General features: G+C 37.2%; 1 protein-coding gene across 1 annotated transcript in view; it reads right to left on the minus strand.

Annotated features, from left to right (window-relative positions):
- Window positions 1-26,866, minus strand: part of PLXDC2 (plexin domain containing 2) — a 250,177-nt gene that overhangs the window by 96,568 nt on the left and 126,743 nt on the right. The window contains exons 3-4 of the mRNA XM_059842010.1: window positions 18,686-18,832; window positions 13,787-13,856 (exon numbers count right to left, since the gene is read on the minus strand). Of these exons, the coding sequence (XP_059697993.1) occupies window positions 13,787-13,856; window positions 18,686-18,832 (217 nt within the window). The remainder of the gene's footprint in view (window positions 1-13,786; window positions 13,857-18,685; window positions 18,833-26,866) is intronic.

Raw genomic sequence — 26,866 nt, forward strand, 5'->3', positions numbered from 1 at the left:
CAAGACCAAGAATTGTCTCTATTAGAAGACTAATTCATATGACCATGTCAACAAGACCACACTTCCCAAGTCACTATGAAAGAGACAGAAGCTACAACTCACCCCCAGTTTCAGTGATCCTCATCAAAAAGGAGAAAGGCTGAAACAGCCTTTCTCATGGAACAGTTTTCTAGAAGAGGAAGACAGCAGAATCTGAGTGACTCAAGGGGAACTGCAAGTTCATAATGGTGCTTACATTTCATTTCACAAGGAAACATCCAGAAACAGAACTAGGAAAAACCTACATGACTGTGGCATCCTGATAACTTGACTACAAGGTAAAAAAACCCTGTAAATATACTAGAAAAAAACAGACATCTATATGGGAACCAATGCATAAAAAACATGCCTGATTAGTTTTCAAATATTTGATAAGTTTAAAGTGCTTTTGTGAGTGGAACTGACCTTTAATAATAGTGACTGCCAAAATTACTACATTTAAAAGAAAACAAAATGTCAACAGCGCTATACTTCAAAACAATTTTATTTCAGCCTCAGAAATATTTAAGAATATTCTTGACTGCCTAGCCAGTACTTAATTTTTGCTTGGATGATAAGTATTTTCCATACCTGTGAAAAGAAAACATCCTATGAGATTCTTGATAATTCATATTCTTCCTCTCTCCCTAGTCTTAACAAGCATATAGAAATAGGTTAAGTTTCTGAACATATACAGGAAAGACTCCAAACCAGAGACTTCCCCTTGCATGGATATTAAAATACATATTTTCTTTTATGGATAAAGGACACTAAACTAATATTTGTCTACTTTTAAAAATTTTTATTATTTCACATAAAATTTACCAGAGAAAATGTACATTTTACCATTCTTTTCTGGTCTGAATAAAATGGCATTAAACCTAGTGGAATAATTGAAAATTGCACTGTCAGACTCACTCTTTTAAAATGTGTATTATGGATCTATATTATTTGTGCTCCATTTGTGTTTTAAGCAAAACTGTTTTCTCAATAAATGCCAGTGATGATAGAATAAACCAAACACAGCTAGCAGTGAAAACAGCATTTAAATGACCCCAACTATGCTGCCCAAATGCCCAGAGCATATTTGCTTAGAATTGCTTGAGTTCCTCCTCATGTAGGGTAAAACCAGCTAAATGCCTCTTAAAAACCTGTTCTGTTCCCTCCCCCCACAATGGAAATAGATGAAAAGTTGTATTTATAAAAATTGGAAAAAATGTATTTTGCAATTGGCAATCTAGGGCTAAATTTCAAAGTGCCATGGATTCTGAGAAGTAGCAGAGGATACAAACTGCTCCACAAAATTTTTTCACTATTTTTTGAGTGAATACATACGAAGTAATGTCAAATATTATTCTTTGGACGTTTTCACAGCTGAATGCACAACTTTCTCGTCTCTGTGTTATCAGAAGTCCGTGCTCATACTAGGAGTTGGAATTAACAAATAAAATCGTTACAAATGCTACAGCTGAAGAAGCACACAAAAAAAAAAAAAAAAAAAAGAAAGCACTTGGAAAAATTCAGAAACTCTTCCTAAAGAGAAATGTTCATGTACCAAATCAATCTGCTGGCTGGATGTTTATGAGCAGTGCAGGCATGTGTCCTCCAAAGTAAAAAACTGCTTTATCTTTCACATCACTATTTAAAAGAAATCAATAAATTAGCATGATGACTAAGAACAAAACTTGCTTCAAAACAGGCCTGAAGATTTTTTTGCTGAAAATGTGGACAGAATTTTTATCATTGAGGTAAGCAATTCCATTGCTGTGACACCTTGCTCTGACACTTGAAAACAGGTACAGCTCAGAGCTGTTAAGGTGGCAAAAGCCAGCAGTAGGCACAGGTAGGTGTGTATTATTCAGATAGGAAAGGAAGCATAAAATTCACACAGCAATTGCTCTGGTCATGGAGGAAGCTCAAAAGGCTCTGGGTCTATTGGCTTACAGTGTCCTTCTTATGGGGAAAAATTCAGGTTGTCAACCAAGAAACAGAATTTTTCCCTTAAAATATTGGTTCTGATACAATTGCAAGAGAGGTAGAAATCAGGGGGCAAGGATCCTAAAGTAAAATTCACTCCTATCTCTATGACCACCCAATAACACTACATAGAAATCTACCTGAAAGAAGAAAAACATTTATTTTAGTGTCTAGTATCAAGAGAGATGGAGCTTAAAACTCTTACTCAATGCTCCATAGATCTTTTTAGTCCATTATATTTCATGTCTCCTCCACATTAGGCAGAAAATCAAAGCAGAACATCAACTGCAGTAAAAAAAGACTTTTATTGCCCTATTAAGTCATTGCCAAACAACCCCTTATTTTATTTGGCGTCACTTGCATCTAACAAGTGAGATATATGAAATCAGACATCAACTGTCATTCAGCTCAGGATTTAACAGTATTGCAGTTAGCACCCTTCAATTAATAAGTTATTAAATAATTAAGCCTTTACTTCTTTGACAAATGGAAATTTTTAGCAAGCCACTTAAGCCCTTGGAATCTAAAACCAGTCACCATTCATGCTCTCTTCAACAGCCTTTAGACTCTCTCTGCTCTCAGATGTGCAGGCATGTACCAGACTGCCATGTGTGGCAGCTTGAAGTCAAAAAGTCACCATTTCTACTTGAGCAAACAGCTACAAAAGGTTTTTCTAGGTAAGCAGCCCCAGGCATCATGGGTCACGATGCAGGTTATAGAGTCTGGCTTTCCTTTTTTCAGGTTGGTTAAAAGCAGAGTTACAGGCTACAAATGGTAATTCTTCATGCACAGATGTTGCAGTACAGTATTGGGTGAAGATAAACCACTTCTGACACGAATTGCAGGGCAGTCCCTGACTGAAGAGTCATATCAGTGTTGTCTCTGGCAAGACAAGGCAGTGTTGAACCCACAAACACTTGAAGGAGGGGCAGCATTTGCACCAAGGGCCCTTTATGGAGATGTCTATGCCCTGTTTATCCCCGACTTAAGACTTGAGACCTGCACTGGTGAGCGAGGCAGGGTAAAAATCCCATGCTAGTGATTCTGGCTATCTTATTTCCTGGAAACAAATTAGAGAGACACATCAACAACCTGCTTTTCCAGGTGGATGTAGCACCACTGACAAAATGACACACATAACACATGAAATTGCTACAATATTGTGGCCTACTGGTAGTAGTAGTCCTAAAATAAAAGTCCTGTCTAGAATAGTTACCGCAAGGGATTGGAGCGTGAAGAAGCTCCTAAAACTAAAACACGTGAAAACAAATGTAGTTTTGAGGTAAGCTTTCCATGAAAACAACAAAAAACCTCTTTTTAATTTTTATAGTTTTTCCTGACAGGTCTTGTCATTAAATTTATGTGAACAAAAATTATCACTTTTTTGTGAACAAAATTATCACTTTAAGCCATGGCAAGGAAAACCTCCATAAACCTCTGGCAAACTCTTTGCTATGATTTTAGAAGAAATTTAGGCATAAATGCTTCTTTCCGCTGCTCACACCTGGAACCATCTCCTCAGCAACAGGCATATGCATGAAAAAGCTTGAAGACTGGGGATGTCACAGCCCAGTGACAACATTGACAGAAGGAAGGGGAAAGGGTGTGAATGCAGCCAAGGCCAAGACTGTAAGGAGGAGTGAGAAGCAAGCGAAAAAACTTAAGTCTCAATTGAAAACTGACAAAGATCCATGGGAATCTATTTATTTCAATGGCTTTGGTTTCAGAAAACAGACAGATATGAATCTGAGCAATTTGCAAGGGTAATGAATTTAGCAAGGACTGGCTTGAGACAGGGTGGTTGCCAAGGAAGGAATGATGACATAATGAAGAGGCTGGCAATGGGCAACTGATTTTTCATAATGTGCCTCAGACAACACTTGCATGCATTCTATTTTCCAACTGTTGATCATGCAAAACACGTAGCAGCATTTGCTGTTCTAAAGACTCTCCAGGAGTCAGGGATGGATAGACAAGGACAGTCATCATGTGAACATTGAGTACAGTAAAGATATTAAGAAAATCTGAACTCCCTGTACTGTCGGGGTTGCAAAAGAAATTCCATGTGCAGATTTTACACGACAGATCCATGGTAGTAAAATTAGCATACTTTATCTGAAGTAATGAATAATAAAACCTTACATAGATTTATTCATGTGCTTTTCATACTATTCAACAGTTAGAGATACAGACAAGAAATGGAAATTATGGGTGGTTTGTGGCTTTGGATACAACAATGCAGAAGCTCAATAGCAAGAATATATTTACTTTTAAATATTTACTCTTACAATATTTACTTTTTAAACAATGCTGCTGGTGACATGTAAAACTAAGTAATTAAATAGCCTCCTAATGTGAGCCTGTGTCATCAGTAGGATGGTTCCAGTACGATGGTTCTCTGTTGCCGCCTTCTTTTAGCTCCCACAAAATATTTCTGGCTTCCTCATCAGTGAAAGCTTGCACTGGGTCTCTGTGGGATGATCTGGGGCCATTTTAGGATCCAATTTACTGTGTTAATTATATTTCTCCAGCAATAATTTCAGTGTTCACTTTTAAATCCTTCATTGATTTTAATTAATCCTGTGTAAGCTTCCAAACTTTTCTTTTAGATAACAACAAGCTGCTTATATCACAACAACCAGAAATTCCACACTTACTAATGCAGCTGGAAATCAAATGTACTGTCACTTGCTATAATTGCTTTGGACACACTGCCAGTGGCCCAAAAAATGGGTAAGTCTGAAGCAAAATAAGAGGGGCAAGAAATCTTGTTTTCCAAAATATGACAAATGGCAAATTAAAGCATTGTTTTGAGACTTTAGATTTCTATTCTTCTTGCAACTTGTTTTTGTTATTAATTAATTTTTTGGATGATGGCCCTATACCACATATTGATACATCATGTTAAAGATGCTAATGCAACACAGATTAAGTAACAAAGGTAATATAGAATACATGCCTAACTGCTGTACTAACAGTGCAATAAACACCTTGATATACATCGTCCTATGAGCTGCTGGAACAGTGTTTAAGGTAATAAAATGCACAGCATAAAAATGGAGTAAGACCTCTTCACTGATAGAACAAAAAATTATTGACTGGATAGGACTCTTACCTATATAGCTTTAAAAACATCACTTAGGTGAACTGATATTGCAGCTGATGAGTACTTCCAAATATAATACTTCTAATATTTTTTCCTGACAGAATTAAAGGTACTTTATCTACACAGGCAAAAATCTTGCCTGTATTACTCTCTTCTTGGACCTAATCCTACCTATGCAGAGGGGAAAAACCCGGCTAAATAGACTTTGACACTTCTCCCTTTGAGTGCTGCCCTGCTAGAACTCGTAAACATTCTCCACTACTTCAGAGAGGAGTGGTGGGGAGTGTTGCTGATTCCTGCCATTGCTGAGCATGTTTTAACAGAGCACAGAATCACTAGGTTGAAAGAGACCTTTAAATTCATTGAGACCATCCCATGCCCTAACACTTCAACAAAACCATGGCACCAAGTGCCACATCCAGTCTTTTTTTAAACACATCCAGAGATGATGACTCCACCACCTCCCCAGACAGGCTATTCCAGTACTTAATCATTCCTTCCATAAAAACTTTTTCCTAATATCCAACCTATATTTCCCTTGGCACAGCTTAAGACTCTTTTTGTTGTGTCCTCTGGTTCTGTCAGTTGCTGCCTGGAGAAAGAGACCGACCCCACCTGACCACAACCACCTTTCAGGAAGGTGTACAGAGCGATAAGGTCACCCCTGAGTCTCCTTTTCTCCAGGCTGAATACCCCCAGCTCCCTCAGCCATTCCTCACAGGGTTTGTGTTCCCAGCCCCTCACCATCCTCGTTGCCTCCTCTGGACATGCCCAAGCGTCCCAAGGTCCTTCCCAAACTGAGGGCCCAGAGCTGGACACAGCACTCAAGGTGTGGCCTCACCAGTGCCAGGTACAGGGGAAGGATGACCTCCCTACTCCTGCTGGGCACAATATTCCTGATCCAGGCCAGGATGCCCTTGGCCTCCTTGGCCACCAGGGCACACTGCTGACTCATGTTCAGCTGGCTGTGGACCAGCACTCCCAGGTCCCTTTCTGCCTGGGCACTCTCCAGCCACACCATCCCCAGCCTGTGCAGGGGTTATTGTGGATAAGTCCAAAATGCAGGACTTGGCACTTGGACTTATTAAACTTCATCTTACTGGACTCTGCCCATCCATCCAACTGTTCCAGGTCTCTCTGCAGAGCCCTCCTACCTTCCAACAGACTGACACGCTCCCATCTTAGTGTCACCTGCAAATTTACTAATGAAAGACTCAATCCCCTCATCCATGTCATCAATAAAAATATCAAACAGAGCTGGCCCCAGCACAGAGCCCTGAGGGACACCACTGGTGACTGGCCCCAGCTGGGTGCAGCACCATTCACCACCACTCTCTGGCCTGGCCATCCAGCCAGTTCTGAACCCAGAAGAGTGTTCCTGTCCAAGCCCTGGGCTGCCAGCTTCTCCAGGAGTGGGAGACAGTGCCAAAGGCCCCTGTTTACCCACTCCTGTTTGCTGTGCTCCCAAGAGCCCTCTTTTAATCACCTGCTGCCCGCCGGAGGAAAGCCCCAACCTGTGTGGCAAATGAGAATGAGGAACCAACTTGCTCAGGGCTCTTTTAATCACCTGCTGCTCACGGAAACAGAGAGCTGCTCTGATACGAGGTACAGCCAATTAGGGAAGCATCCTGAGGCAATCTAAGGAGATTTACAGCTCATTTCAATAACAATAAGATCATGATAAAATTTTTGGCTACACTTGTCTTATCAATAATTTCTTAAGGAAGCCAAGTGATCAGTCAGTGCAGGTGCCTACATTTCAGTGCAGATGCCTAGATTTCAGCAGAAATATGAGGAATGATATGAATTTCGTAAGTATTTTAGGAACAAGAACACAAATGTATGGCATTTACAGATATGGAGGATAAAATGCTAAGGAGAATGAAGCCCTCATTTTCCCTGCCTATTTCAAGTAATCATCAATGGTACTTGGTGCTATGGGGTGCTAGGCAGCAATAGCATCACACAATACAAAGTATTCCAATTTTTATAATTCAAAATTATAAAACTGCATTTACAGCTGCCCAATTCGAGATGTAAAATAGGTTTCTCTTAAAAGTTCAAGGAAAAGAGCCTTCATTAAGATGCACACGGGACCAAGTGACTGAAAAGATTTTACTACCCCTTGGCAATAATATTGATATAAGTAGGAATTCAACACATTAAAAAAAACCTAAACCCAAACACTAAGAAAACCAGGAAAAAGAACTTTTGTCAAAATCAGAAATAAATGTTTTCAGAAAGGACAACTTTTAATAATTCTCGACAGAATTCAAACTAAGACACACCTCTTATCAGAAATATTGTAACCTACAGCAATTCTTATGTTTAATAATTATTATTAACTATGAGATAAATTCTTAACGCAATTCCAAACCTATACAGTTTGTAAATACTCTATGCTTGGAAATACTTAATTTTTTGAAAAATTTTGTAATAAAATATTATCATGATCTTAATTTTGGCTTTAGGAAACAGATATATCCAAGTACTATTTTACAAATCTTAGCAGATTTATGAACTGGCCACATTTCATTTGGTGTAGGAATTCCAAACTTATACATAATTTTTATGCACTGCTGCCTTACACCATCAAAAGTTGTGTTTCCTAATTTTCATCAGGAATTTCTTCTTTCAATTAGAAGCTATAGGCAGAAATGTATTGAAGATTCTTTTTAACTTACAAGCATGCACCAAACCAAGGAAACATTGTATTTTGTTGTAGCTGGAGAAAATAAAGATTTGTCAAACATTTGTAGTCTTTACTATGATGTTACAGCATAATTTATTGAGACTTTGAATGCTACTGTAAAGGCTTAATAAAAAGTTATACTATAAAAAGTTATGGATCCATTTTAGACATAGTCTCTACCTAACAAGTTCCCAGTGTTCAGTGGAATGGGTTTTGGCTACCCTGAAGGCTCTTTGCCTTAACATTAAGTAATTTAATTTATTATTACTTTCTGCAAAATTATTTAATTTTATTTAATGCTTATTTGGCATTACGTGTGGATAAATGCTTTGGCTAGTTATCTGTTATTCTATGAAAAAGAGTCTTAAAAAACCACAAGTATGGTCATTTTAAGCCTTTACCACTTCAGTACCACTACTGTCCATAATTGTCACAAAGTTGGCAAATGCCTTAATATATGATGATCAGAGAAATGTCAAGGCATATGGAATGCTTTTTTTCCCCTGAAGCTTATCATTGTCTTTGCCCTATGTGCTTCTGATCCAATTTGTAAAGATAAAGCATAAGTGCAGGAATGGAAAGGGTTGTAAGGGTTCACCAAGTAAAGGTAGGCAAAGCAGAGTTTCCAGGGAGGGGTTAGTTCCTTACAAAGAAAGGAGGAGTATTCCCAGGACACCTAACACAGGAATGACAGACAAAGGAAGCTTTACATGGAGAAAAATTTTTGGTACAACTGCATGGCAATATAAGATGTCGGAAAAAGACAAGGTAAATGAAGGCAATCGTGTGAGCTAGTCAACAGCCAGACCTCCACAGTCCCTTCAGAGTGACCTGCCCACTGGTGATGACAAGTGAAATCCCCTGTAACAGACACAAGCTAATCTGAGGCACTGATTTTGGCTAGAAACACTGTGTTTCACTCTGCTTTGTATCACCTTTGCCATTCAACAGATGTTGCCCATAGGGCAATTTGTGTTGTCAAAGAGCTCTTCATTAAGTGACGAACACATCTCCTGCTGGCTCCTGTGCTGAAATGTTCAAAGAAGCAGGAACAGCCAGAAAAACCTTGCTGAAATTTCTGACAGACTCCAAAAAATTTTCCACGTAGGGTACTGATAATTCAAAGAGACAGGTATATTTCACTCTACCTACCCACTGATTTGGAAATTTAAGAAAATAAACGCATGAGATGCAGGGAAAATAATTCATTAGCATCGACTTTCTGCAGGCTGCAAATGCACAGCCATCCTCACCCTTAGCAAGCTCAGGTCCTGACCCCGTGGTCCCTTCTCTTTCCGTAGCACCACCAGCTAGGTGGACAAATTTCCCTCCTGCTGAGGTATTGCTCAGAGGTATTGCAACACAGAAAGATAGGGCTGAGACAGTGCAACAACAGGCTTTATTCCTTCCCCACAGCATGGGGAAGGAATACTCCCTCTATCATTGATCCCTTTTCCTTGAAAGTACTGCAAAATGTGATGCAAATTGTATCAGAATTTTCCACACTTTTTCATACCCCCCCTTGCTACATTGAAAACAGTATAATTGAACAGAATTCCATAACAATATATACACATTCAATGTCCAGAAGAAAACTTAAATGGTTATCTCTGTATAGAACTTCAGCTTTTAAGTAGCTAACCAACTAGCTTGCTCACCAGAGATATTTTGCCTTTGCTACTTTCCCACAAGTCATATGTACACTTAAAAAGAATTTGATACTGAAATAAGGGTGAATCCTCATGAGAATGAAAGATTACTTTGAATCAGTTGTCCCAACTAGTCAGAGTTTAGGAACCACTTCCAGGTACCTCAAAGCTGCTCCTCAATGTAAGATCCAATAACATCAGGTTTCAGCAGAAAAATTAGTTCAGTATTTTCTATGCTTGTGTTCTTATCTCGTGTCAATAGAGCACAGGACTGCTGTAGTTTTGATGAAAAGCTGTGTGAATCTTGGATGCACAAAGATCTCTTTCTTCCATAAATAAAAGTATTTTTAAGCATGAGATCTGGCCTTAGGAAGTAATAATCATACAAAGAGTTCTTGATTTCTGTTTAAGAAAATTATCAACTGTGATTTGATTACATTGGAACTTACTGCTAGGATAGCTTTTTATTTCCTTGTTTGGTACTCCTTCGATTGACAGTGGTAGAAATGCTCAGGAAGCATCCTCAGAATTATTTCAGACAATTCCTCCATCTGGAATATTCCTCTAGTGAAAGATGATTCACCAAATATTATCTCACCAGAATTTAATACAATATTTAAAAATTCAGCTGCTTGCTTCAACTTCAGCAATTTGCTATTACATAGGGAAAGTGGACGTTTCTTGAGCCTTCTTCATGCTAGCTGGCAAAATGTTTCAATATTCAGCATTATGAATCTAAAAATGTAACTACCTAGTCACTTCAATTTCTACAGTTATTGTTATGTTTCCTTAATGCTGGGCAGTGCTTGCACAGCAAGGCCTTCCCTTCTCCCTGCAATACTACAGAGAAATTTAATATCAATGAAAAATGCCATAAAAAGCCCCCACCTAACTTACAGTATCTGATATAAAATTGCACTAAAAATTAGAGACTGATAAACAAAACAAACAAACAAAAAAAACCCCACAGAGAATAGACAAGAGGGGCTTACTGCAATGAGCATGGGAAATGAATACAGCCAGCAATGAAGTTTGCAGCATGTTGAGTAGGATGTGGGACACAGAGCTTCAAGGACACCCTTGAGAAGGGCTATGGTACTGCATGGAGAGATGTATCACAAGAGAGGGCTTTCCCAGCTCCACTGAGCTCTGTGAGAGGTGTCAATGACTAGCAACAAGAAGACTTCATATACTCAGCTCCTGGCATGCACAACATGACTCACTATCTCACAGGTTTTTTCTTTTTACAAAATAACCACATTTTTGGCCTGTAGGCTGCAAACTTTAGAAAGCTTCACAAAAACCAAATTTCAGCTTGTTTGAGAACTATCTGTAGAAATGTGGGCAGAGACATGTCTGCATAGCAAAGAACCAATTACTAATTTTGTTAATAATTATTTCAATTCTAATACACAATTTATATAATAATATATAGCCTTTTCAAATACAAGCTTAGACAACAATGAATAAACCCCTCAAACTATTTATTTTCACTACCCTTTCTTCCTTTTCTTAGTTGAACACAATCAGGTCAGCAAAACTATTTAGAAGAGAAAATAAATATTATCTAAAAAGAAAAAAATGTTGAGTTTTAAACCACAGTGATTCCAAAATCATCCTAAGTAATTTGGAGCTCTACTATGCCACAGTGCACACTCCATGAAGAATGGCAGAAACCATTGGGGTTGATGTTTTTATTGTGACAGGGCTTTATTGTACCATTGTCCTCGACTTCCCTTGTAAGAAGGCTATTTAATTTATGATCTGTATGTAAAAAACAGTTTTTAGTGTTGTCATTAGCATAATTAATAATATCCAATTCTCCAGGAAGTGGACATGTGTCATGTGGGAGTTCTGTACACATTAACTTTGTCATTCTTTTAAAGTCAGAATAACCTCTGGAGGTATTCCAGGTCTCTAATAATAGATTGTAAAATCTTGGTTACTAAGAAATAGCAGACCACAGAGTATATGAAGAATGTGGAACCTGTATTCATCTTCTGTTATCATAAATCATTGGTGGTGAAGTGTGATGCTTAGCCTAGCAACAAAATTTGAAAATATAACTGAATTAAAACACTTTTAGAGAGTTAGTACAGAAATAAACCTTTCTTTTCCTGCCAGATGAGTTTAGGAGCCCTATAGTTGTAGTAAAGGTTGCATCCTGGACTGACAGAATGACTTACAGTTAGTGAGCTTTATCAAGATAACATTTTAAAATCTATTATTAACTAGATCTTTTTTATGCTTAATTTTGAGGTGAAAAAATCATGGAAATGTCAATGAAAGACAGAAATACCTCTGTGCTAATGTCAACGGTGTACATTGAAAGGACTGATTTTAAAGTCATATTTAGCTTGACAATAATCCATAGATCTATTTACAGCAATAATATTTTATTTAGTCCAAATAGAGCAAAAAGAAAAGCATAATTATCAGCCAGTGTTCTTCCATTAATAGCAAGAGAAAAGAATCCTGCAGAGCTGTAGTCAGTTCTATATTCAGACTTTTTTTTTTAAAGAAAACAAAAGACAAAACCACGTAAATTCCTCATTTACTCTGTATAAAAAGGAAAAAAAATGTGCCTCACAAATTGCTACTACACAGTTCACCTCATGAGATCAACTTTCCTTCCAAGTCTTTTGGGTCTGATGGAGAAACTGGTCAGAGCAGTATATTAGTGAAAGGAGACAAAGTAGTAAAAATTCAGATATTTTAAATTCCATTAAATGAGAAGGCTCAGCAGAATGACCACACAAAAAATTACTTGAAGAGAGTGAAATTTGTGACATGTTAAGGAAGCAAGCACAGCAGTAAGAATAAGGGTACATTTAGAGGATGAACCCTGTCCCCACCACTGCTGTTTTAGCTTTGCAGGATCTATTCCATCCTTCTACGCTACACAAATCACGTGCTCGATTTTGGCAACCTGTCAAAAGCAACTCCTCAAATAAAGAATAAAAAACTAGACATTGATGATCAAGCACCAAAATGAAACTAACAGCATAGCAGAATGGAAATCAGACAAATCTCAAAATCAGTGGCTCTTGGCTTCTTATCCAAATCAGCATCAAAATGTTATTGCTGATCAAGAAGAGAAAACTGATACTGAATTCACTTCAAAATTCTGCATCCTTTTTTATAATTCTACTGCAAATCGTTTTGATATCAACCTTCATTCACCTTTGTCCAAAACTTGTATTCTGCTTTGGTAGCAAAATGGAAATCCTGATGGGGAGCACGACAGGAATCTCTGTTACATTCACACTCTTGATGAGACACTCTCTGCAATTCTACCCCAATCTTTTAGTCATAACCTCCCTGTTTAGGATATCCAGTGGGACATGGATATCCCCTGATCATGTCCATCTGGACCCCATAGCAAGAGAAGGAGAAACTTTGATCAGGGACAGGGTAGAATTGTTCCTGATGATGGTGGCTCCTATTTCTGCTTGCTTGTCCTGCCACTTCTCTAGGCTGAGCACTACCAGCCAGGGCCCATGAACTTGCTGGTCCTCTGTCCAAGGACCAGAGGATCCTCTGGATCTGCTCTCCATGATGCTGCCTTTTGCCTCCCTGTTTTCATTTTTTTACTATTACTCCTCCTTCTTTTTCTATTTGTTGACTTCCACATCATCTCATTTTCCTCGTCTTATTAAAATCAAATTGTCTTTCAAGGAGTTGGAGTTGGGAAGGGAAAGAAGGAGCTGATGGCTGTTCCCAGCACAGGAGATTGGTGCAAGCAGCTGCCAGCAGCTGTGAGAGGGAGAGCCCCAGCCATGAAGCATCAGTGCTGCCCAGAGCTGCCAGACTGGGAGTTTGAGCTGGCCCTACCTTCCTTCTCACCCCACTCCTCTCATGGAAAGAGGAGAGGAAGGCCATGGTACATTTTCTGAGGCATCACACCATGACAATGCACTGCCAAGGGTTTGCCTTACAGGTGACACATGCCATACTTCTAGCAGCACTGCTCATCTTTGGGCAGGAAATCTCTCCCCTTGTGCAGGCAAACCCTGTCTCCCTCCTGGTTCTGGCTCCACCACTCTCCCCTCCAGTGCAACTGCTAAACACACATACACCTGAGTTCTTGGGGAAATATCTAAACAGAAAAGGATTAATGCTGTAAAGTCTTATGATGAGATGGGTTTATAACAGTTCAACTTAAATGCTGGAGGTTTTTCATCATATTGATATTTTGTGATTTTCTTTTTGTGGACAGGAAAACTTCCTAAATAAAAGCTGCAGTTTATTTCTTGACATATACAAGCAGGGGAAAAATATTTTAAATAGCTGCAAGAAACTCTTCTCATGTTACTCAAAGTAAAAGGTTAGAAAGCCACTTACCCCCAGTTGCCACAGTAATTTCACGTAGAAAATGTCCGTAAAATGGAAAATCAAAGGACAGATTCACTCTCTGAAAGGAATAACAGCAGAAAATAAAACTGATATTGAGCAGAACATTAAGAGAAAAAAAGACAAACAGTCATCCACTTCAAATATCTCTTTCATTGCCTTTCTTTTTCTCACTGGAGCCTTGTTATTCTTAATTTGGAATTGCCAGTAGCTAACAGGAAAAGAATTCTGAGGAGCACTTAAGCACTTAAAGAAGTGAATCATTATAACAGAAAACTTCATAAAAGAAAATACATGAACAGACATTATAACTCAATCACAAGAATAAAATTAATAAAAGATTTGTGGAGTTTTTTCTTAAAAAACCTGTTGCTTTAACCTCTTTCATAAAAGGACCCATCAATATCAAAAGCAATACCTATGTTTTACAGGACACCTGCTTATTTGGCCGCTGGCTTTCTGCTGCTCTGCCACACGAGCCTTCAGATTCAAGTGTTGTCCCTGACATCCTGTTGCTGCCTGGGAGCTTGTCTGATGAAGGCTGGTCACTGGAAGGGAATTTCTCCATCAAACCTATATGACACCATTCCCTAAAATTCTTTCTACTGTCAGCTAGTAGATGGAATGATGTATAAAGAAATATTCAACGGAAGCAATAACAAATTCTACTTGAGCTACTTATTGAAAAATAAAGTAAATAAACAAAATTTTAAAAAGAACCTTCTTTATTTCTTCATCTACCTACAGGTGACTATCCTCTATCAGCAAATATTCATAGCACAGAATTGTAATTTGATGAATGAACTCTTCTCCTCAACTAAGCTCACCATAAAGCAACCTTCAAATTCAAACTCACTTTGTGTCTCTGCCTATGGCTTTATCTTTTCCCATCTATTCCATTCCATTCCCAAAGCTCAATGATTATTGTGGCCACTCAAAATTATCACCTTGTGTGCTACCTACTTAAACTCTGAATAAATTAGTGGTCATGGCAGAAAGTAGTGCTGAAATCTCAGCATGGTCTTTTCGCTGTTTAAATATAATATCCTGTAAAAAACACATCTCTTCCACAATGGTCCAAATGCTAAATATGAAATAAGCATGGAGCCCATTATTCCTTCTTTTGGAGGATTTACTACAGTAAAAACTGGTGTGAAGATGAGTTGTTGGTGAACTGTCCCTCAGCTGTAACTTTTGATGACCACTTAAGAAAGGGCAACAGCCCACACATTTTTAAAAAGTGGAGGGCGAAGGAAGAAGAAAAGTACTCATGTCTTTGTTTTCCCTCCCATTACTTCTGTCCTGTATTTATTGTTTTCAGATTGCATCTGAGTACTTCTTCTCTCAGGAAGAATTATATTTACATCAACCAGAAATGTTTAAAGAATTATTTACCATGAAATTAGCAGTTGAAGACTTACAGTAACTTTAAGTGTTTGGAAAGGGATGGAAAGATTTGCTTTCCATTTAAATGGAAGACAGAATTATGACAGGATTTATTAGCACATTTTTTGTTTGTTTTTAATTAGAATGCAAAATCCATTTGCAATGTGTTAATTGGACTGAGTAGGTTCTAATGACCTTTTCTGTATATACATAAATATGGATGTACAACTGAACATTTCTAATCAAAAATGGCATATGCAAAAGACAGCACATGAATTACCTCACACAAATATTCTTTTACCATGCTCTACAGCTTTCACTGCTGAAGTGTATGCTACATTATGAATGCACTCCATTTAAATTATGTCCTTGCTCTACCAAACATAATTTGAGGAACTCTGTTGAAACTACTAGTATTCTGACCAAACTTTCTCTCTTTCCTTTATATACCATCCTCCATTTTATCTATTCACTTTGAATCATAGTAACCATTGAACTACTTCAAATGATAACTGTGCCCCCTAATCTGTCTTCTAAATGGCTATAATATAAACATCAGTATAAAGATGTCTGCAACAAAAACTTGATCCCATTTCCACTCAAGCCTGATAGAGATCTCTCACTGACTTAAGTTAAAATGTGATACCTTAAATTCTGACAATGTAAAAATGTTTAACATAGCCAATTTTTTAGCATAATACTGTAACAGCCAACATGATTTAAGTATTATTTTGAAACACAATATTCTAACAGTAACTAAAATTTTGCTTTTATTTCAATGCTAGAAAGTATACTTCATTTTTAAGAAAGAATATCAGAATTTTAAATTCACTGAAATAGAAATGTTCTCTTCGTGCATGAAGGATAGAATGGACTGGGAAAAAAGGGAGTTGAGTTCCCAAGTATGACATATCCTGTATTCTAGTTCAGTGTTGGAGTAATCAACTCTTAGATATCTAATTTAAACCCACTGAATATCAAAGCCACCTCTAAAATTTTATTATATGGTAAAGAAGATGGTGGCAATATATTGAAAAAAAATCTTTACTCCTAGTGTTATAAATCCTGTAGTGTTAGACATTTTAATTGTTCCATTAATATATGTTTGCTACTTCCACAAAAAAGTACTATGCTGTTTATAAAATCAAACCTACAAATGGGTCCTTTCCAGGATTCTCTCCAGTCCTCATGAGTTTTCTTGTAGAAGCAAAACAAACTGACAGCTTCTGGGAACTCTCAGGATTATTTACTTCCAAATGAGGGAAAACACACAAATTGAGTGTAAAATTGTCAGCATTCAAAGAATCTCTGCCATTGTAAATGATTTCCTTAATATTTAGCATATGATAATTTAACTCCTGGTTCTATTGTCAAATTGGAGAATATTTAGAAAATATAATGTAAATCATTGAGTGCAAGATGTGCAAAATGGCCTTTTAAAAAGAGTAATGGCAAAGTTTATGGGAGAGAGGGTAAGAGATTGCTGCTGAGGTATGTATGATCTCAAAATATATGACTCTGCAGTTGTACAGCTATAAAAATCACATCTCTCTGTTAAACACCTTTGTTGTGTAGTACATGTGGATGTTGTTTACTTGGACACACATACAAAATTCAATTATAGATGCATAAATAAGGAATAAAAACCTTACAGGATGACTCTCTGGTACTTTTTAACCCTTTTGGGTTTTATGTCCTTTTGGGGGGACATAAAACAGATCTAAAAAAGGGGTCTTTAAAACTATGTAGATATGGCTGCAGCCATTCAAGTTCATAGTCCAAGATATTTGGGTAAGCATGAAAAGAGATGGATATCAGTGTGCTAACCAGGGACCAGAGCTTTGTCTGCTGGAGCTGGAAGAAAGGCAGAGGGGGCACCTGACATTCAGAAGAAAGGTCTTAAACCACTTGCTTTGGGGAGAAACAGTTGAAGCCCTCAAGTTTCCATTTGCCATGCTGAATGGTCCTCTACACTGATCCCACACCAGACCAAAAATATAGCCTTGTTTACCCTCTAGTTTAATAACTTCATCAAAATGTTCCTCTTGGGATGGACATTTTAACTGCATAATCTCAGGGATCCAATTGGAAACAAAGATGCAACGAAGACATGGAAGGGTGTCATCTTTACTAATCATTAAACATGGGTTAAAATTTTTAATTTATTTATTAGCTTTTCTTTAGGCATATTTCCATTCTTTCCCTCAACATAGAGCACCATGATACCACATAAAATAGACAAGATAGACAACAGAGGTCCTCAATTTTAGATACCCTGGAGGTTCCTTTTTTCTCATTAGAATCAAATAGTCTTAAGAAAATAGCTGATACACTGTTTTATTAAGTCTACCCCAAAGATCTATAACTGTCTGAACCCTCTGCCTTTGCATTATCCCTGACTGCCTACACTCTTTTAACTATGAAGGATATATTTTTTGAATTGGACTCTCTGTCAGTTACATGTGCTGGATTTATCACCTCACTCTGCTTTCTATATTCTGAATTAAATACCACAGTATTTCTTTCTGCTGCCTCTTGCATTCCTCTGAGCAGTCACCTGGCTTGTGCCAGAGAGAAAACAGATTAACTAAGCAAAAGATGAATTAAACCTGTGCTTTCTCTCAGCTTTAAAACTGTTAAACACATCTGCATCTTTAGAAACTGTACAACTTTAAAGTAAGGCATTCACTAGATTTTGTTTTACACTGGCAAAACCCAAGGACTGTTTTTTTGAGCTAAGCTGCTGAATGGATGAAACAAGAATCTCTTCAATCATAGTTCTGAGCTGTAATTTTATGTATTCAATTTATGCTAATATTGGCTCTTCTATGTATACAGCTTCTAGCCACAGGTGAGAACCAAGAATACAATCTCTAAATCATGCCTAGAAATGGAATCAGTATTTGATTCCATTTCTAGGCATGTAGGCCCATTATTTTCATACCCACCTTACCAGCAGATGACTGCAATAAGCTAAATATGATTGTTATTTACACTCCAATTTATTTATTTATTTGCTGATATCCTAAAAACATAAATTCTGTTACTATATGACATTCTCATGAGCTTTATCAGTTGTCCCAAAAGGAAATATAAGAATGAAATCTCACATAAAATAGAAGTGCAAACATACCACATACATTCCATGAGAGACTTAAAACTTCATCAACTTCATCCTCAACACAGCTCTTTTACTATTCAACCCAACAGTAAAATTCCCTCTGATTTCAGCAACACAAGTGGTTTACCATTTGATAGTTTGTAATTCTTAGGGACAGAGGAAAATTTTAAACGTATGTTTAAAGGCATCTCTGAAGGACTGATACAGAAGGTCTAAAAGTTCAAGGAATCCTTTGATGAAAATAGTGTAAAGACTTCCACAGCTTAATTAGAATTCAAAGACATACCTCTATGAACAATAGTCATGGTACCTAGTAATACTGCTGGGTGGATCTCTGGGGGAAAATATCCATGTTAGTCAAAGAAAATGATGAAATAACTTACTGCTGCTTGACGATGGGTATTGGAAAGGATCCCATGAATCTTTACTTTGTCCTTCTCCATTTGGTCTATATTGACCCACAAATCCCGGCTGGTAGAATCATAGGGGCCATATGTCCTGGATGTATAGTAATTATGATCTGTATCCTCCTGAAATAGGGAAAAAACACAGAAAAAAAAAAAGACAGATTATAATGGAAGATGCACCTTAGTTTCATATAAAACTTATTCTGGATATAATGAGTCCTGTTGCTCCTTGAAGAACCTCAGCAATGAAGGAAAAAGAGCAAGAATTGTAAATATGTTGCAGAGATAGCTCTGCTCCTAACCACTAGCAGTTGACAAGGCAGTTACCTCATGCAATCATCTTATATTATGATTATAATGTTCCCTATCCCAAGTACCAATCATACATGTTGTGTAATAACCACATCAGTGAAATCTATGGCAAAATGTTTGATGTCTTTTGAGGCAAAATGGACAATTCCTGTAACATTGGCCACACTCTAATGAAGCCATGAGAACTATTCATGGATAACACTAAAAAAATTGTAGTTTTTAACATTTCTGAATAAAAGTCACTAGAGTATCCAATTTAAGAACATCCAAAACATTCCTAATAGCTGTAGGCTAACAATGCTATGTTATTCTAAATCTACAAAAGTCTGGTTTACTGTAGATTTGCCCCCCCAAGAAAGACAAATATATACATATTTGTGGAAAAAAATCTCTCTAATTCTTGTGGTTTTAAAAAATACAGTAGTTGCTGTCATGCACCCCTCACAGCAAAATTTTGTTAAGGTTAATACTGTGAAGGCTTCTACCTTCCTAAGACAGAAAAAAAAAGAAAAAAAGAAAAAAAGTGTGTGGTCTGAGGCAAGAAATGAAACTCATCTCAGATTCCCAGTCTTCCTTTACTCAAACCAAGCTTTTGCAACCACAAAATATTCAAATCAACAGCATTGCCAGCTTTCTGCTGAATGCTACAAGTAATTCCATAAAAGTAGTACATGCTAGTATTTCTTAGTTCCTTCCTCACTTCCTCCCCTTCTAAGAAAAAGTAAAAAACCCCCAAAGCCTCAATGATACAGTTTGAAAATGAAAAGAAAATAAAAAAGTCCCAAAGAAAATCAAAGAGGAGGACTTAGAATTTGGAATGACCCTGGTGATGATATTCCCCTCCTGCTGTACCTCCTGTACCCAGTCAGCCACAGGGGAGTACTCTCAAATCAGGCTGTGCTGCCATGCAGACCCAACATCCCCTCCCCACAACCCCAGATCGCACACAGCCCATTCCTACTGACATGTTCCTGAGCTGGAGACACACATGGCAAGGACCTTTATTCTAATGCCATCATTCATGGATTCCTAGATTAAATATATTGACCATAAATCCCATTTCAGCTGGATTTGACCCTACATTAACATCATTACTGATGCATCTTACTTTAGCTGTTGCAGATATAATCAGGTTATTTTCTCCTTGACAATTTCTGTGTCTTCTGCCGTATTTTGCATGCCAGGATGTACTTTATATGTCCAGTAAATCTCAGTAACAATTCTGAAGCAACTTCTAACAGATTCACCAGCTCTAGGCTAGTCACACAAGTAAACATAATTAAAACTATACTGTCAGGACGATGACAAAAGCCAGCCACCTTAGCAAATTCTTTCCTCCTTTAATGGTCAACAGAAACAGTTATTGCTGTCATGTATGTAATAGAGGTACTGTAAATTAAAAGGTTTTGAAAACAAATATATATATTCCCAGTCCAATTTCTCACTCTGAAAAAATTTCCTTAGTAAATATTGTCACATTTACGGCATACAAAATTGCAAAGAAAAAGAATCAGAGACAAATAACAAATAAATACAGTTTGTTTCAGATAAACATGCAATATTTAAACTATGGTTAAAATTGTGTAAAGTTTTTTTGCATTTCAATTTTTTTAATAGCTAATAAAGCTACCCCAGGTAATTTCTAGTACCTAAGCCCCCACTTCCACAACTAGACGGCTCTAGCACTGAGCCTAGTTGGTAGCTCAATAAGAATGTTTTAAATGGTATCTTGACCTATGCCTAAAGCAGATTCACCATACAGCTTGTAAATCAAACACTTAAATTATAGTCTTCAACTCAAGATTTTGGTACTGTGTGAGGAATTGTTTATGTCTAACAAATTTTGTGTATAAAAAGTCTCAGTATTTTAATCCACGTTAAATAATCTTAGATTATTTATCTGTTCTGGAAGGAAACAAATTGGCTTCTACTTGAATGATGGAAGGCAGAATTCCTGTTCATAGCTTTCATGCAGATGTATTTTATTAATATATTATTAATTATTTCTCTCTCACATCCTAATTTTTCTTAATCCCATCTGAAAATTTACAGTCTGAAACAAAAAGGCACACACAGCTAACTACTAAAGCTGATGTGAACAGCTTGGGAGCTCCAAACAAGGTTAGGATCCAAGCTTCTGTTCCAAGTCGCTGCTTTCAGAGTTCCTAATTTGCATTACCGTGGAAATGAAATTCTTGTAATCTTTAAGAAATATGATTTCATTGGTATCATTAGATACCTACAACTTTTCATTCTGTCAGACCTGTTTATATTCTTTGACTGATTGTACCTGCTTCATAAAACATTCCATTCCATACAGGTAGGTACTGTATAAGAAGATGGAAAAATTTTTAAGAAATTTTACTGAATTTGCATGTAAGCTACTCAATGAAGAAAATAATTTTAATAGTTACATGAGACAGATTTAGAGTTTTACTGATGATTAGAATTATATAGAGATACAGTTATGATGATGAACAAACTTTTCAGTATCTATTAGTGACATAGAAGCATCTTACTGAAAGGAAAGCAGAGAAAGCAGAGAACATACCCTTTAATGCTTCAAGAAAGTTTTTCTTTTTTCCTTTTCAGAAAAAATGCTTTTCTTTTTCTTTTTTTCTTTTTTTTTTTTGTCTTATCTGGGGGGGATATGAGCATTATCTCCCACTGGATCTCTAAATGTGCAATTCTGTCCAAATTCTGTTTGTATATGAAGTGCATAGCAGCTTTTGTCTACAGAACAGTACAGCATTAAAGCAATGGATTTTCCCAGATATTCTTTGCACCAGCTATGAGGATTACTGTTGGCAACCTTTGTGACTATAAAGGGAATAACTATTACAACATCTCTCATAACACTTTTCTTTTGGGGAAATGAGTTATTTTTAACCTCAGGCAATACTTGATGCTGAGTTGCCATCTTACTGTTGATTGTAGAAATTAATTTCTTAGCTTTCACAAGCTAAGTGATGACACTGTCACAAGAGATGACACTTTGAATATATTCCCATACTTCTCGAAATACAACTGAATTTTTCAGGAAAGCTGAATACATTCACTATTCATAAAAGCTAAGCAAAACTGAGGATTAAGCCTTCCTTAAATAGTTGGTGTTCAGTATTTGTGAAATTCAAAAACTTAACATCCATTCCATACATTAGATATACAGATAATCTGAAATACAGTCTAAATGTCACATACTCATTTCATCACTAACTGCTATTGCTTAACAGATTAAGGCTTCCAATGTGTGATGTGATCTTTCAAGATAACATAAAGTAACTATATGTGATATTTAAAAGTAACAACTACATTATGCCTCTGACATTTGTTCAAATTATTAACTGGGATTCTGGCCAAAGATAGGCATGAAAATAGTACCAAAACTAACATGAAACAATAAAGCTTCCTCTCAATGTGTCCTGGGTTGCAAGATGTGGGTGGGGGTGTGTATTCTATTCCCATCTGTTAGAGGTAGGGTGGTTATTTTGTGTTAATTGGGCAGTTTTCATTATCTCTTCCATGATGGATCCTCCCTCTGGGAAATATCGTCTGTTAATGGGCCACTGAGTCCCAGTGCATGACTGATAAAAATTACATCATCCATTGTGAAATGCTCCGCCCAGTGGGAGGAGCCAAGCATTCCTACCTGGATATAATCTTAGATTTGGAACACCACAGACAGCCTTTTACCACTGGATTCCCAGAGGAAGACCAGGCCCATCTACACCATCATTGAACCTTCAGAGGAAAACTGCACCCTTCTACAGGATCACTGCTTCCACAGAACCATATCTGTCATTCCAGGAGGACTGCAGCCACCATTTCAATGGGACTGCTACCAACACCCTGATCCACAGGGTGCCAGGTCGCATTCTGACTCTGTCAGTGTTGTTTTGTATTACTGCATTGTTTATTTTATTTCTACTCTCATATCTTTTCCTGAGAGCCCCTTAATTTCAAAATGATAATAATTTGGAGTGAGGGTGTTTACATTTTCCATTTCAAGGGAGGCTCCTGCCTTCCTTAGCAGACATCTGTCTTTTCAAACCAAGACACAATGAAGACACCATGATTCTATGATGATACAATCACATAAGTAAACATGGGACTTTTTAGATTGAATTATTTTCCTGTCACATTTTTCTTTAACAGATACTGAAAAGTAATACAAATTTCAAGGAGACAGAGGATATTATCAAACAAGATATAGGAGTAAGAGTTGTTGTTGAATTCAACTGCATGAATGTTTTGTTTTTAAATACTGGATTCAATTAGACCCAAACCACAGACATTATTGAACAAGAAGTCCTGCCATCTCTCAAGCTCTCTCTGCGTAAGGTTGTAATTGAAGAAAACTAATAACTTCAACCAGAGAAAAAGCAACGAGGAATGAGCTCTGCTGTTGCACAATAGTATGTTGTAGAAAACATCTTGCTTTCCTGAGAAAGGAGAAGAAGGCATCCACAAGGCAAATTATTATGGATCAGCCAACCAGATTGTCATTACATTTCAGCAGATTGTTTTGGCTGCCTTCCCCCAGTACTGGAATATTGTTTGGGACATTATCAATGAAAAATCTATTGACTGATCAATCAATCCATCAATCATCCCATCCAAGGATCCTCATCATCAGATCTGCCTTATCAAGTGTCATGAGTGCCAGATACAACAGAAGACAGGAAGACTGCATTTAATTTGATACATGTTGTCCCTTTAAACATACTATTTTATTGAAATTGAATTTCCAGCTTCAGCTGAGAAGATAGCATAATGAAAAAACTCTGAAGCCCTCAAGGATCTGGACTTTAAAGATACTTTACAGATACTCAAGGACTTTCTAGATACTTAATTTTATCACTGTGAATGGAAGGTCTGGTATATGATTTTTAACAAAGTACATTAACAAATTGCTCAAATATTGCCAAACTCACAGACTAAATTTATTTTTAAAATAACTGAAATTTCTGCTAATATTTTCCCCTAAAAAATTAGTTCCAAGGGAATTTATCACCAATTACTAATTTAATTGTCTTTACTTCTGAATACAAACATTTCTACATTAATAGCCTATGAAATTAATCAGAGAATTGTGTTTTTCATAAGGTGCATTTGTACGCTAAAATGAAAATGCTGAAAGAAGAAAACATGCAATTTTATGTTTTCAAACAGACTACTTTGCAGCAAAAAAAGCAAAGATATCAATACTTCTTTGGATATTTAGATAAAGGAAATAAACTAGCAATTACAATTAGTTCCTAAGGAATAAAGTGGTTCTGGCAATCCATTTTGCAGAACCAAAACACCCTTTAAATGTTTAAATGAGACAACAACAACAGGCCCCTGCACACATACAGCCAAAACAGCTTCCTCAGAACTATTTGTACTTTTACCCAATCACACGTAATGCTGGCTACTCTCTTATTGTATCTCTGCCTATCACATCAGTAAAATACAGCCAAAAGTGACTTCTGAATTGTTTCAGACTTTTGTTAGAAAATTGCCTTTAGATTTCTGAGCACTATTAATCCCCACCAGCTAAAATCAGCCCAAGAGGGAGAACAGAGGTGAGAGCTTGGATAGGACTTGAGCTAGCTCTGCATTGCAGGTGATGGAAAGCCTCTTCTCAACAGCACGTTTTTGGGCCCTGAGAAGGGGCAAGAGAGATGCATGGTCACACTCTGCATTACCTGGGCAGGAGAAGCATGTGTGTATGGTGTTGCAACTGATTTTCCTCATTTATTCACATTTTCTTTAGGCAGACACTGACTGAGACAGTGGCAGGTGGCAAGGACACATGGAGAATATTCCTAGTATAATAGCCATTAGCACAGGAGATGAGACAGTACAAGAGAGGATCACCTATCCTGAGATGGGGTCCTAGTGGGAAGATTAAGGCCAGGGGAAATGGGGATAGAGCCACTATGCATGCTGCTGCCACAGTGCTCATTCTAATAGAATACTGGAAATACAATCATAACATAGGAATGCTATGATTTACAGGTTTATAGGATCTGATAATCAAAGAATCCTGAGGAATACTTGAACTGGCCTCTCAAAACATGAAAGCTCTAATTTCAGTAGATAAGGTACATGTGGATTACAACATAGTCTTATAGGGGCTGCTGCATAGGAAGCTCGATTGCTCTGAGGTGCTCAGAATTACCAATTTCATAAGCACTTTGCATCAAGGATAAACTCTCTGCTGTTCAATTTCTTAACAAAAGTCTTTGTTCTGTACTAATCTACTGAGGAAACATGCAATTTAGAGAAGTGCTTTTTCAGTGACTTGCTGCTTTCATAGTGACAAAGCTGCAGTCTGCTGGGTTTTCTTTTTCTTTTTTTTTTTAATGTCTGATATGGGACAAACTAAGGGAATATATATATCTATATCTATCTATCTATATATAAATATAGCAATATGGGCATAGCATGCATAGTTGATATCAACGACCAGCTTGTGACTATCACTGTTGATGACAAAAACCCTAGCAAAATCCATTTTGAACAGCTAATATAATGACTAATAAATGAGAGGAAGCCAAACTAATGGAAGAGGAGATTCTGTATCTGAATGCTTTGGTATTAAAAATGATATCTCACACTATATTCTCCAAGAAGAGGCCACATGAGCTCTCTGCAGAGTCCTGAAAGCCTATTGTGTGTGTGTGCAGTAGTGCTCACACTCAGGTTTTCAATAGGACCAGTATGGAAGTCACTTTGCCCAGAATCTTACATCCAGAGGCTTTTATGGTAAACATTAAATGCTGTCATCAGCTGGGATGAAACAAAAGATTTATCTCATAGCTCTCCCCGCCATGCAGACACAAGGCTTTATGCAGCTCTGTAACAACTTAAGTTCACAGGTTTTAAACTGCGCTTTTCTGAGCTCCTGACAGCACCTATAATGGAGAGTCACACATGCTGACAGACATTCTGCAAGAGAAGGATGCCATAAAACTGTTATTAATCCAAAAAGCCATTTAGTCTTTGCAGCTTAGTGAAAAGTCAATGTGGAGTCACTGCCTTTTCCATGATATTCAGCTGCTTTTGAAAGGAAGCTTCCCTCTTGGGGACTGCTATAAAACTGTCAGCCTATTTAGGGGTCATTACAGCAGGCTTATAAAACCCTTTGGACTGTCTTGTCGTACAAGACGAGCTTCAAAAGAGCAAAAATCTCTGCAATGCCTTATTTAAGAAAGGAAAAATGCCAAATCACAAGTCACTCAAAACCCAATTACAGTAGGGAAATATTTATTATGCAGTTTTGTTCCTGATTTGTTGGAGCAGAAGTCTGAGAAATGACATTCTGAAAATGCATCTTTATTAACTGCTCCACACAGCATCCTCTCCACAAAAAGAAAATTAAAAAAAATTTCAATACAATGCCCAAAAAATGTCTAGCAGAAATTCTATTTTGGTGTAATTATGACACAGGTTTTAGAGTTTATATTCTCATTTTTATATGTATAAATGACTGAAGGGTTCATGCAACCGAAACTGTAAAAAAGACTTTTTGTAAACATGAGAACCTACCTGCCAGAGCATTAGTGATTATGACACCACATCTGTTACCAGCTCCATAGTTGGGGGCTTATGACTCCAGATAATACCATAATTTTAGTCAAGTTAGCTTTTAAAGATTTAGTATTTTAGTCTTTTAAAGATCCACTTCCTGTGTGGAGTATGACAAACTGTGCTTCTGAGCATATGTACTTTGACCTACTTACAGCCACATTTGGGCAATTTTTTTCCTCCCTCTAAATATGTAAGTTCAGTTTAGTATTATACACCCACTTCTTTTTTTTCATCCAGGTATAAGAGTAACTTTAAACTCTCTGTAGC

The sequence above is a fragment of the Haemorhous mexicanus genome, chromosome 1 (genome assembly GCF_027477595.1).
Source record: "Haemorhous mexicanus isolate bHaeMex1 chromosome 1, bHaeMex1.pri, whole genome shotgun sequence".
NCBI classification, from domain to species: domain Eukaryota; kingdom Metazoa; phylum Chordata; class Aves; order Passeriformes; family Fringillidae; genus Haemorhous; species Haemorhous mexicanus.